The following is a 13,251-nucleotide window of genomic DNA, read 5'->3' as shown; positions in this document are numbered from 1 at the left end:
AGGAAGGGTACCACTTTTTGTCCTTGTTCTTTCAGGTTTTGGTTTGGTAAAGCTGCTGGAATGCAGTATACCAGAAATAGGTTAGCTTTTACAATGGAGATTTATTAACTTACAATTTATAGCTCTTAGGCCATGAAAATGTCCAACTCAAGGCATGAACAGGATGATAACTTGACTCTGAAGACAGGCTGCCAGCATCAAGGACACCTTGGTCACATGGTCCGTCGTTTCATTCTTTCAGTTTCTGGCTTCAGTAGCTTCCTCTGTCTTTCCAGTTGATTCTTTCTCAGCTTCTCTGGGGCCTTTCTGTATGAACTTCTCTTAATTTTATCTCTGCTTCCTCTCAGCTTCTCTGGGTTTTCTGTGCTTTATGTTTCCTTCATTCTCTTATAAAGGACTTCAGTAAGGGGATTAAGACCCACCCTGGACCAACTCCACAATTGAAATAACCTAATGAAAAGGTCGCACCTACAACAGGTCTGCACTCACAGGAATGGATTAAAAGAACATGGCCTTTTCTGGGGTACAAAACAGCTTCAAACCATCACAAGCTGATTCTGTATCTCAAAAGTCATTTGGGAGCCAAAGCCACCTCCTCAGAAAATGGAAGTAATAGTGTTTTTGTCCTACTTCCCAGGGACTTCTCTCAGTCACATAGCAGAGATTTACTGAGTGTCTTATGTATCAGGAATGTTAGATGCTAATGGCCCAGGTAGGCAGGGTGAGGTAAGTGAGAAAGTGTGGGAGATAATGGCCAAAAGAGCAAGATGGCTCTGCACAAAAGCATTAGGACCACAGGGTAAGGTCTCAAGGTAGGACTTTTTGAGATCATTTACTTAGAAAGCAAAGAACATTTCTGGGGACATTTGATGCTTCACTACAATCATCAGTGCAGTCACCAAGGAAGAGCAGCGGTAAGCTGTCAGCCCTAGACCCAGGGTGCATCTTGGCACAGAGGTGGCTGGTTGCCTGTGATCACAGAGTTTTAGGGTCAGGATGCAGACACACTTTGCCTCCAAAGGACTGAAGTTTGTGAACACACACGTGACAGGTACTTAGCAATGCTAATTGAATCATGGGGTGAATAAATGAGTAAAGACGTTCATGATTGCCTATTTAGAGCAAATGGGGAAAATGCTCGGAGTCCAGCTGTGGAAAGCCTGGAGGGAGGGCATTTTTCACAGTGCCTCATTCTGGTGGTGATTGGTATCTTGAATATGGCAGGGCTTATGGGAGGTAACCAGTAGGCAGCTTTGGTTCTCTCTCCCCTTAAATTGTATGCAGATCTCCTGGATAAAAATTTAGGCAGTTGTATGATTAATATGGTCACTCTTAGAAAATGAAAATTCATCCTTTTAAATCACAAACAGTCTCAAATCGCTAATTTAAAATGTCAATTCCAAGTAATTATGACAGCTGTGAACTGGATTTAAAGTTGTTTTCTCTTCCCTACCTGTAGCTGAGGACCTGAGGCAGGACCTTTCTCTCTCTTCACTTTGCACCTCCTCCCCTCTGCCCCATCTCACTGACTGTATTTTCTGACTGTGACAGGTCAGCTGGAAAGATGGGGAGAGATAAAGGGAGCTAGAATGTTCTTATGGGACAGGTTCAGTTTTTTTTAACAGTTTTATCAAGATAATTCCCATTCCATAAAATTTACCCACTTTACAGTGAACAGTTCATTGGTTTTTTAATATATTCAGATTTTTACAACCTTCAGTGCAGTCTAACTTTAGGGCCTTTTCATTGTTCCCAAAAGAAACCCCATACCTATTAGCATCCCCTTCCTACTCCCACCCACCCCCTGCCCTAGGCAATTGCTAATCTACTTTCTGTCTCTTTAGATTTATCTACTCTGGGCATTTCTACAAATGGAATCATAAAATATGTAGGCTTTTTTTTATTTAAAAAAATTAATAACAAACAAAAACATATTATGTTTAATGATATTAAACATTAGCATATCATTCCATTCTACATATATAATCAGTAATTCTTAATATCATCACATAGTTGCATATTCAATATGTAGCCTTTTGTAACTGGCATCTTTCACTTAGTTTTATGTTTTCAAGGTTTATCTATGTTGTAGTACATACCAGAGCTTTATTCCTTTGTATGGCCAAATAATATTCCATTGTATGGATAGACCATGTTTTTTTTCTTCATTCATTTATAGGTGGACATTGGGTTCTTCCTACTTTGGGTCTATTATGACTAATACTGCTGTGAACATTCATGTACAGCTTTTTTTTTATACATCTATTGAAATATCTTTATACACATACAGTCCATCCAAAGTATACAATCAGTGGCTCACCATATCATCACATAGTTGTGTATTTATCATCATCATCATTCTTAGAACATTTGCATCACTCCAGAAAAGGAAATAAAAAGAAAATAAAAAGCTCATACATTCCATACCCCTAATCCCTCCCTCTCATTGACTACCAGTATTTCAGTGTACCCAATTTTTTTTTTAATCCTGTATCCCCTCCATCTGTTATTTATTTTTTTGCCCTTATTTTTTTTTACTCATTTGTCCATACTCTGGGTACAGGGAGCATCAGAGGCAAGGTTTGAACAATCACATGGTCACATTGTAAAAGCTGTATAATTAATGTAGTCGTCTTCAAGAATCAAGGTTACAGGAATATGGTTCAGTAGTTTCAGGTACTTCCCTCTAGCCACTCCAATACACTGTAAACTAAAAAAAGGATATCTATATAACACATAGGATAACCTCTCAATTTTGAGAGGTTTGAAATCTCTCAGCCACTGAGACTATTTTGTCTCATTTTTCTCTTCCCCCTTTTGATCAAGAAGGCTTTCTCAATCCTTTGATGCCAGGTCCCAGCTCATCCTAGGAGTCCTGCCCCACGTTGCCAGGGAGATTTGCAGCCTTGGGAGTCAAGTCCCATGTTGTGGGGAGGGTAGTGAGTTCGTCTGTCAAGTTGGTTTAGAGAGGCCACATCTGAGCCACAAAAGAGGTTCTCTAGGGGTGACTTAGACATAAATATAAGTAGGCTTACCTTCTCCTTTGCAGGAGTAAGTTTCCCAGGGGCAAACCCCAAGATTGAGGGCTCAGCCTCTTGAATTGGTTATCCCCAGTGCCTGTGAGAATAGCAATAATTCCCCAGTTGAGGAAGTTTATATTTCTTCCTTTCTCCCCAGTCCCCCAAGGGGACTTGGCAAATCCTTTTTTATTCTCTGACCAAATTATTCTGAGATGTATCAGTGCATCTAACACTAACAGTAACCTCATGTTCAGCTTTTTGTGTGGATGGATCTTTTCATTTCTCTTGGATTTATTATAGACAGGTTCAGTTTTAAAATGGCTTCACATCAGGGCTTTGCAGTGTTTAAAGCTGCTCTTTCTTGAGTAGCTCATGGTCCTTCAAAATATAATAAGAGGTCCTTTCCCTCTCCTCCCCATGCCATCCCTCTCCTCTCCCCAACAGTTAACTTCATTTTCTAAGGTGCAGATCACATTTTCCTCTTCTCTCTAGCCCTTGGTTTTGTAGCAGTTAATTGCAGGGAGCCATTTTATTTGGGAGCCTTATCGCCCTTCTAGGCCATCTTCTAAGGCTGCATTTAAAGTGGCTCCAGGCCTGCTCCCCTGCTCCCTGGAGGTGTTCTTTGCTCCGGGGGCTGACACAGGCCCACACTAGCACAGAGCCAACCCTCCTCTCTTTGCCACCTGCACAGCGGCAGCTCTCTTGCTCACTAGATTTATGTGGCAGGAAGCGGGCACTGGCCCACTGGCCCCTCCTAACTACAGAGAGGCGCATCAAGCCAAGCTCTTCTCTCCAGTCAAGGTGTAAGGGGGAGACACTCCCCACGTTGCTCCCTCTTGGTGGGAGGAAAAGCACAGCAAAGCTCTCTTCAAAAAGTCCTCCCCCACATTCTCCACCTTGTCTTCGATGTCCCCACCCTGACTGTTGGGGAGGGGCTTATGAGTTGGATGGCTGGCTTTCACTCCTCGCCTATGATATTTCTTAGAGTGTCTGAAATGCCTAGTTTCACTGTAGGGGCCCATGCGCCTTCATATTTGGGTCCACTGTGTTTCAGGCCCAACCATGCACCCCAGCTATGGCTTTCAGGAGTTGCCAGTCCTCCTCCCACCCATTTGGATGTTTCTTTTTCAGTTTCTTCTTTTCTGCCTACCTCAGTTTTCCCATTCCTACTCTTTTTACAGGTGGCCTGGTGTAGTAAATCCACTTAGATGAGAGAGCCAGTTAGACCTATCCTCTTCCTAGCTGTGACCTTGACCTGTTATTCTTCATTAGCTCAGTAAATACTTAGTGTGCCCCTGCTGTGTGGAGGCACTCTACCAGCTCCTTAGGATGCAGCATGACTTCCTCTGATCAGTTCCTTCTTCTCAGGTCCACTTCTTTCCTCTTCATGGCATTTTTCTCTATTGACAACAAATTGGTATTTATCATGGTTTGTCTAGTCCATTAACCCAGACCACTGCCTTCATGTGGCACTCTACCTTGGATAATAATTTATCATTTGTGAGGCTGGCACAGTCACCTCTTCCTATTTAAAAATTCATGTAAAATTAATGTTTAACCCTCAGAAATTAGTTTCACTTTTCTTCTTTTGTGGATTCCCACTTTGATCTCTTTATCATAAGGGCAAATTCAACCAAACCTAGTCAAGTGTTTTTTGGTAATTTTCCTTCTGATTTTTCCAAATAGCTGAGGATCACTGGGTTCTTGTGTAGAAAAAATCTGAAGTTTTGCATGTCACTTCTGTAATCCCTCTTTATTTATGTAGTTTTAAATGACCCATGAATTAATTTTCCAGATAATGAAGTATAACCTTCAGTTGCCTATGGTTTTGAATTGTAATAGTTTTGTATGAAATTACAGAATGTTTTGTATACCACTTTACTTCCACAGTCCGAGTTGATCTTCACTTTTTTAAAAGATAATGTGGTAGAGAAAACACAGATTTCAGAATTGCTGAAGTCACACTGGCTTAATTTAATTTTGTAACCTTGGACAAGCTACCTACATCTGTGAGTCTTGGCTTCCTTGTTTATAAAAGTCATTGTAGGGATTGTTCAGGGGACTGAAATAGGTTGAGTCTGCTTTTTCCTTCATTTTTTGAGCACCTTCAATGCTCTGTCTCCTGTGAGATATAAAGACAAGGACTGGCTCCTCTTCCTCAGAAGATCCACGGTCCCTGTCATGGAGAAGGAACCCTCTCTGAGGAGCTGTCACATAGAATGTGGCTTGTAATATGTTCCTTTCCTTAGTTGCTCAGTGAAATCATCCCCCATTCCTCCCACCCATCCCTAATTCCTCTCCCCCTCCCTGCTTGCTTTGTCCCTTCGGACTTGTCATAGTCTTTACATTTTAATTCTTCTTCCTCCATCAGGATGTCAGCTCCGGGAGACCAGGGGCAGGCTTTGGTCTCTCGCTCTCTGCTGTGTCCCTAGGTCCCAGAGCACTGCCTGGCCCTATGGTGGCTTTCAGTGGATATATGTTGGATGAATGTGTGGGTCACATTTTAGTCAAGACAGGAACCTCCGTGAATTGGTCCTCTAAACTTTCCTTCCTTCTTTTTCTCTCACTTTATCTTCCTGTTTTACTTTCAAAGAGGTTTTCTCAACTATTTCTTCTAAACCTTCACTATAATAACTTCAATTTCCAAGAGTTTTTTCTTCTCTAAGTATTTGTTTTATAGCATCCTGTTTTCTATTTCATGGTTTAGTATTTCCTTCGGCCCTCTCATGGTGTGGCTTGTTTTTATGCCTTCTTCTGCGAATGGACTTGTTTCTTTTCAGCCATTTCTTTTGGCATCTTTCTGATTGGAGGCTTTCCTGAATGCCCCTCGTGGTTACTGGTCCTCGTCTGTTCATTTAAATGAGTACAGAAGAGCTGAGTGCTCCCTGGTGGGCTTCACGTAGGTTCTTCACAACTGTTCTGGAGAGGCAGCCCCAGGTGTCCGTCTCCACAGGCCTTTTCTCTGGGACCACTTTCCAGAGAAGAGTCCCAGCATCTCCTGCCTATGGAGTATAAGTCTGGATGTGAGCATTTGGGGAGCCAGGTCGGGGAAGGGCATCAAGCAGAGCTTACAGTTCAGCATGTGGCTATCTCTTACTTGATGGCGCCTCATCCCTCTCTCTGCTGTTGCCCTGGCTTCTGACTCTGGGGCACTCGGCTGAGCTTTCTAGTGCCCCCAGTTCCGGTCTTCTCCAGGGAGGAGGGAGCAGCGTTGCTGGCTGCCTGGGGCAGAGCTGTAGATCTGGAATTGAAGTGTGTCTGTCACCTCATCTTCCTGCTTCTGGTCCCTCCTGAGCCTTCTGGAGCCCCACAGGCCTGGTCAGTTGGCTTCTTACTGGTTTTCCCCCTGTGGGCATGGGCTGTCAGCCTCATCTCTGCTTGGTCATGTGCCACTTGGCCAACCACAGCCCAGCTTCTGAATTTGAGGTGGCATTATGTATGTGCCATTATTCTTATATTATCTTGTCTTTGTGGGTTTATACATACTCTTTTCCTTTTAGTGGGGTTTGAGAAGGAGCAGAGGTGAACATGTATGTACATAGTAACCAGAAGTTGCCCTATTGATAGTTGTCTCCTTGGCATATGCCACTTGGCTGGCACTGTGCTTTCACTATATCAGTTTCTTCCCCCACTCCTTAATTTGCTTCTTTGGTCTAGGAAGACAAAGCGTAACAGATTCTTGTTAAAATGTATGTGTAAAAAAAAAAAAAAGCTCCTAAGACAACAGGGAAAAAAGCTCTCTACTCTGGCTAAAATTTATACAGGTAAATTTTTTAGCTCTTAAAATTACTGCTACAACGTTTATACTGTTAGCTGAAGAAAATAGGCCCTGACATTGTGAACAAAATATAGATGTGAATATGCAGAGACAAAGAGTTATGGTTTGTTGTTTCAGTGTATTTAATATGGGAGAAAAGTGTCTAAAATCTAATTGCATGGATATTGACAACTAATTTGATCATAATAGTATGCCTGTTGCTTGACTAGGGCTAGATACCTGAGAATTCAAATATAGTGACACATGGTAAGTTAGGAGTTCTAAATATATACCCACATTGATTGTTGGTTTATTTTTGGGTAATCTCTTGTAAATGTTGTATTGCTTCTGTGGGGTTATTTATTGATTTTTCTCTCTTATCTTCTTACCTATTCTAATCATAGAACTAGATCTTTCACCTCTATTGTATATATAGAACAAGGCAGTAGACCCAGGGGAAGGATTGGAAAATCATGGTAAAAAGCCCATTATAGTCATGTTTCTGAGTTATCAGTTGGACATGTTGGATTTGAGGACAACTGAAGTGAGACCAGCAAGGAGGAGAGCTGGGGGTTCCCCATCAGAATCCTGGCAGGAGCAGGCACATAGGCTTTTGCCATGCTGCCCTGAGATCCTGAACCTTAGGTATCACTGTAGAGGGGACTGCCCCAAAGAGTGCAAGTGTCTTCCACAGTGAGCCAGGGAATCAGACGTTCCTGGGTACTGACATCGGATTCAGTCCAGCTCTCCTTAACTCAGGATCATTTGGGATTTTGGAAGGGGGACACGGGAAATCCTTTCATGATGTCCATTTCTAAAAACATGCTATTTTTCCTTTTCCAGGAAAATGTTTTGGGGGATCAGGTGACCTCCGCAGGCACGTCCGCACTCATACTGGGGAAAAGCCGTACACATGTGAGATCTGTAACAAATGCTTCACCCGCTCTGCTGTGCTCCGGCGGCACAAGAAGATGCACTGCAAAGCAGATGATGAGAGCCCGGACACAATGGAGGAGTTCAGTCATGTCATCGAAACCTCCGACCTTGAGAAATCTCAGAGTTCAGATTCTTTTTCCCAAGACATGTCTGTGACTTTGATGCCAGTGTCTGTTAAACTCCCCGGCCCCCCAGTGGAAAACTCAGCAACAGGGTTTGAGAGCCGCCCTGCAGGTGCCTGTTGTAAGTTACGGCCTCTGGGGCACCCTCACATAGCCAGTGACCAGGAAGACCTGAATTTGGAGCCTGTGAAACTTGCCAAGCCCCCAGTGCAGCCAGCACCACACCAGGCCTATGCGTACGTGGGTGTGGAGCCCTCAGCCCTGGATGAGCCGCTGCCCACTGACGGCATGGCCATGATCCGCTCATCCCTGGCGGCTCTGGACAATCACTGCAGTGAGCCCCTGGGCAGTCGTGCTCCTTCCACTGTTTACCGGAACTCAGAAGGGCAGTTTTTCTCCAGCATGACTCTCTGGGGCCTGGCGATGAAGACACTGCAGAATGAAAGTGAGTTGGATCAGTGACGGACTAACTACATCGGCATTTCTCAGCATTAGAGTCATGTTCTAAATTTAGCAGACTTGTCTCAGGCTGCAGGAGGGGGCCGTTTTCCACATGACTGGGCCCTTCTAACCAGCTAAGGAATATTTTGATCATTTCCTTCCTGATGGCTAAAAATGTGAAGCATCTTGAGCTCAGGGTTTGGGAAGAAAGGTTGGCCCAGGAGCAAAGGGCTTGAATCACAGGAGCTAAAGGCTTGAGAAACTCTCATTAACTAGCGTGATAGAATGCATAATTGTATAAACTGCTGTACATTTTGGTCATGCGAAAAGAAAAAAAATACATATATATATATAATATACAGGTATTATTTTTGCATTTTTTACAACATTATTTGTAGCATTTTGTACTTTTAAATATTTGCACAAAGGTTGTATTTGTATATGAAACTCTTAATTTAATTTGAATAAATGGAACTTGCCTTCCTATATAATAGCATATGCTTTCTACAGGGTTTTTATTCACCTAAAGGGCACAGTGATATAAAAATAGCAACAGGGTTTCATTGTTCTGCCATCTGCAGACAGTGAGCTTCAGAAGCCAGTCTTCTACTTCCTCCTTGGGTTGCAGGTGAGCTGCTCACCCTCTCAGAATCTTCTTGGGTTTTCTGTAATATGAGAGAAAGGGCCTTTTACAAGGCTTAAAGGACCCAATCATACATTAAATCTGGCACTTGACTTTGCTTCCTAAAAGTATATTTCCTTCTCTCACCTGCCCAGCCCACTTGATGGCTTCTGCCCCTAGCGCTGTTGCTAGAATACCAAAGTGAGATAATGTTACCAGTAGGGAAACTACTAAAACAATATATATTATTTGCCTATGGGACTGCTTGCCCAAAGGCCAGATGTTTGAAAGCACTGTCTCCCCCCACCTCCGGACAGTCTCAATGTCAATATCAACTCAGAAATATAATATGCCCAAGAGAGAAACTGGTCAGCAGGTGAGGATTTTCCTAGAAAAGAGGCATGTTGTAGATAATATCCAATGTGAAATCAGACAAATTTGGTTCAATTCGTGGTTTTCCCAACCATTGACTACATTTGCAGTCCTGCAAGGCTGGCTCAGCAAGTGTGTTTTTTTCCCATTTTACAGACGAAAAGGACATACGGTTAATGAGGGGTGAGGATCTAGGTCCCTCCCTTCCGTGGTACATGCCTTGGAGTGCTCATAGACATTAATCTCCTATGTCTGTCCCACTGGCCCTTCATGTCCCCCACCGCTTCTTTCTGGTTCCTCCTTGCGTGTACCAACCGCAACAACCCTCCAGGGCCTCCAGGGCCTGGCAGATCCACTGATCCACCCATCTTTCACTGCCTGCACACCCCAAACTTGTTGCCCAATCTAAACCCTATGCACCATCATGCCATGGTATGCTTTCCAGACCTTGAGCAAACTTAGCTGGTAAACCTTCAATCCTTGCTAAACCGAGCTTTGCCCCTGATCCTGCACGCAGGTGGTTGAACCAGGCTGGCAAGAGGCAAAACATTCTCTGGTTTCAAGTGAGCCCTGAGTGCTGCCTCACAGTCCCCTGTGCCAGTTTGAAAGGATTCATGTACCCTAGAAAAGCCATGTTTTAATCCTAATGAGTCTTGTGAGAGCAATGGTTTCTTCTAATCCTTGTTCAGTATGATAGGTTGGAAAAATTGTGCATATTAAACTTGATTAGATGGAGACGTATCTCCACCCATTCTACATGGGTCTTGATTTGTTTACTGGGATCTTGTAAAAGAGGAGACATTTCGGAGAGAAGAGAGCTGCAGAACCACGACAGAACAAGAGAGTCCACCAGCCTTTGGAGATGAAGAAGGAAAACACTGCTCTGGGAGCTTCATGAAGCAAGAGGCCTGCAGAGAAAGCAAGCAGACGCTGCCATGTCCACCATGTGTCCCTCTAGCTGAGCGAGAAACCCTGTGTCATCAGCCTTTTTGAACCAAGGTACCTTTCCCTGGATGCCTTAGATTGGACATTTCTATATCCTTGCTCTAACTGGGACATTTTTGTGGCCCTAGAACTGTAAACTTGTAACTCGTTAAATTCCCCTTTTTAAAAGTCTTTCCATTCCTGGTATACTGCATTCTGGCAGCTAGCAAACCAGAATACCCCCTGTGTTTCTCTATTCCACGCGCTGTCCCAGATGTCTCTCACACATTTTCTTCTCCATCTTCTAACACCTCTTTCCCCCATCCTTCCTCTAATGCTCCTGCTTTCTGTTTCACTGAGAACATAGAAGCAAATAAGGGAGGAGCTTCCCTCCAGCTCTCACCCTGCCCACCAATCTACCTGCCTGCGCCCAGAGACTCACATCCCATCTAAACCTGCAACCCCACCCCCACCTCACCTCTTTCTCCTACCAGACTTAGCACTGTCTGACACACAATATATTTTGTCCCCCTGCTGGATACGAGGTCCAGGAGGACAGGGATTTTTTGTCTCTCTTCTTCCACTGTGTCCCCAGAGCCCTAAATGGTGCTTGGCACTTAATAGATGCTCAGTAAGTAATTGTCAAAAGAATGCTTTGGGAACACCTTTTAGACAAAATATTGGACCCCTCATTTTCCTTTCTACTTTGATCCTCCATTTTTCTTTCCCTTTGAACCCTGGCCAATCAGATTTTGGTCCCCACCTCTCCAATGAAACACTTTTCATTCAGGTCACCAATGACCTTCCCATCGCTAAATCCAGTGGTGGGTTCCCAGTTCCCATCTTAGTTGACCATAGGTAGTATTTGATTCTCAATAGTAAGTTGATCTAGTGTCTTGGAACAAGAACTGGGACTCCAGGGTCTACACTCCTTCAACATTTCCCCCTAACTCACTGGCTGCTCGGTATCTGACTCCTTTTCCCCTCTTCATCAATCCACCTAGTGTCGGGGCAAGTTTTGGGGCACCCCAGAGCTCAGGCCATGTTCCTCTTTTCTCCCCCTATTCGCTCACACCCTTGCGAATATCACCATGTCTAATGACTAAGTGCTATCCAATGGCCCATGACTCCTAAACTTACAAGTCAGTCCTGGGCCTTTCCCCTGAATTACCCAGGAATATTACAAAAATAGGACAAAAACGCATCATGCACCATTAAAAGTCTTAATATAATCAGGACAAATAAAGTCTATTGAAAAGAAAAAAAAGATGCACCATGTTTATTCTGTGCCAGGCAGGTGCTTTTCAAATACCTGCTCATTTACACTTCATAACCACCCTGTGAGACAGATCTTATCACCTCCATTTACAGATGGCCTAGTGCCTCCCAGAGAAGTCAAGCAATCTGGTCATTAAGAGATGGAGCTGGGTCCCAGGTCCCAGAGTGGCTTGGTGGCAGAGGACCCAGCCAGGTAATAAGAGCCAGGTAAAGGAGGCAAGTCTCATCTGCCAGACTGTTATGCGAGTTTTCACACAAGCACCTGGTGCTATGAGAATCATGAAATCTTCTAGGGCTCATAATGCCCTCCCCACCCCACCTTTTATTAAACTTTTTTCCCCTTGAAGTACTTAAGTAATAATCCCTGGACTATAGTGAAAAAATCAAGGAAATACAGATAAGTAAAAAACAAAAGTAATTTTATCCCCTGGAGATGATGGTGATGAGAATAAATTAGATTCTGGTATCATTACTAACACCACCAGCAATAGCGACACGTGCCTGACGCTTCCCCGTGTCAGGTATTGTGTCCGTCAGTCCTTTCGACAACCCAGTGAGGTGCTACACTGTGTCTTGGTTCATTTCCTTAAAGACACCTCTGCATTCAGGGACAAATAAATGTAGGCGCTTTAATTTTTTTTTCAATTGACTTATACTGTGCATACTGCCTTGTTCTTTGCCTTTTTCACATAGCAAATTAGCACCAACATCATTCCTTGTCAAAAAACTATGGGTCAATTCAACACTCTTCAGCCACAAGCAGTAGGCCCGCCAGGCTTCCCTTTGACTAGAGGACGTTTGTGCAGGACCTGCAGAGTCCTGGGCAGACGGCAGGGGCTCAGTGTCTAAGGCCCTTCGGACTTCACAAGGCTGTCGGCGCGCCGGGCTGCTTTGTGTCAGGTTTTCCTGCTGCCACCAGGTGGTGGTATAGCATTCCCTATCCACCCGAGGTCAAGGGCCCGCCGCCAGATTTCAGGACACTGGCGCTTGTCTTAGCCTCACAGGAGCCACCCCGGAATCCTCTTAGTTGACGGAGCATTCTCTTTTCACCCATTTGCGGGGGGTGGGGGTCGGGGTAACGTGCTCTTTGGGTCTCAGCCTTACCGGGTGTCTCCCTGCCCACAGGCTAGTGGGTGAGGAGTTGCCCTGAGGCTGTGAGCCCGGAAGGGCTGGCAGGTGAGCCTTGCTCGGCCCCCTTCCCCGGGACGCACCTCACAGGTCAGGTGAGGGATCCAGGGTGACAACCGCACACGCCGGGCAGGGCCAGAGGAGGACGCAGCCCTTTCTCCTGCCTCTTGCTGGAAAAGAAACAAGAACAACCACCTCAGGGCTGGGTTTTCTGAGGTTTGGCGGCCACAAAAACCCACTTGTGCCCCTGGTCCTGAGTTTGAGTGTGGCAGGAGGTCGCCTTGGGCACTGGGCTCGGCTGACCCACCCCTGGGCTCCACGAGTGCAGCTCAGAGCCACCAGGCTGTGTGACCTTCATCTCCCCTTGGGCCTGAGTTTCCTCCTCTGTAAAATGGAACCACCCACCTCCGAGGGCTGGCGGGATATGGGCACCCAGTCAGCCCTGACCTTCACCGTGGCTCCCTAGGGGTGAGTGCCCAGAGGGCAGAGACCCGCAGCTGAGTCCACTGCTGTCCTTGCCAAGCCTAGAATAGTGTCCAGCACTTACCAGGCACGCCACCGATATCTGTTGAATAGATGGCAGGGATGGAGGTTTCCAAGTAAACAAAATTATTTGGCCCTTTGTGCCTTTAAAATGACCGGTAATGGTTT

The 13,251-nt window shown here is 44.8% G+C and overlaps 1 protein-coding gene and 1 long non-coding RNA gene across 6 annotated transcripts in view; one reads left to right on the top strand and one right to left on the bottom strand.

The window, feature by feature from the left end:
- The window catches only part of ZBTB49 (zinc finger and BTB domain containing 49), a 37,154-nt gene extending 28,566 nt beyond the window's left edge, over window positions 1–8,588 (top strand). For all 5 annotated transcript variants that reach the window (XM_077136382.1, XM_077136380.1, XM_077136379.1 and 2 more), the window contains exon 8: window positions 7,621–8,588. In XM_077136382.1, the coding sequence (XP_076992497.1) occupies window positions 7,621–8,297 (677 nt within the window). In that variant the 3' untranslated portion in view covers window positions 8,298–8,588. The remainder of the gene's footprint in view (window positions 1–7,620) is intronic.
- On the bottom strand, window positions 6,725–12,693 carry LOC143663018 (uncharacterized). The gene is made up of 3 exons (XR_013165703.1): window positions 12,577–12,693; window positions 8,800–8,941; window positions 6,725–8,267 (listed from the first exon to the last, which is right to left on the bottom strand). It is a non-coding gene; the product is annotated as an uncharacterized LOC143663018 (long non-coding RNA).
- Window positions 12,694–13,251: the final 558 nt, after the last annotated feature.

Source organism: Tamandua tetradactyla, chromosome 19 (genome assembly GCF_023851605.1).
Source record: "Tamandua tetradactyla isolate mTamTet1 chromosome 19, mTamTet1.pri, whole genome shotgun sequence".
In the NCBI taxonomy this organism is placed as follows: Eukaryota; Metazoa; Chordata; class Mammalia; order Pilosa; family Myrmecophagidae; genus Tamandua; species Tamandua tetradactyla.
The sequence above is the reverse complement of the archived record's forward strand: the minus strand, read 5'-3'. Positions and strand labels throughout refer to the sequence as shown.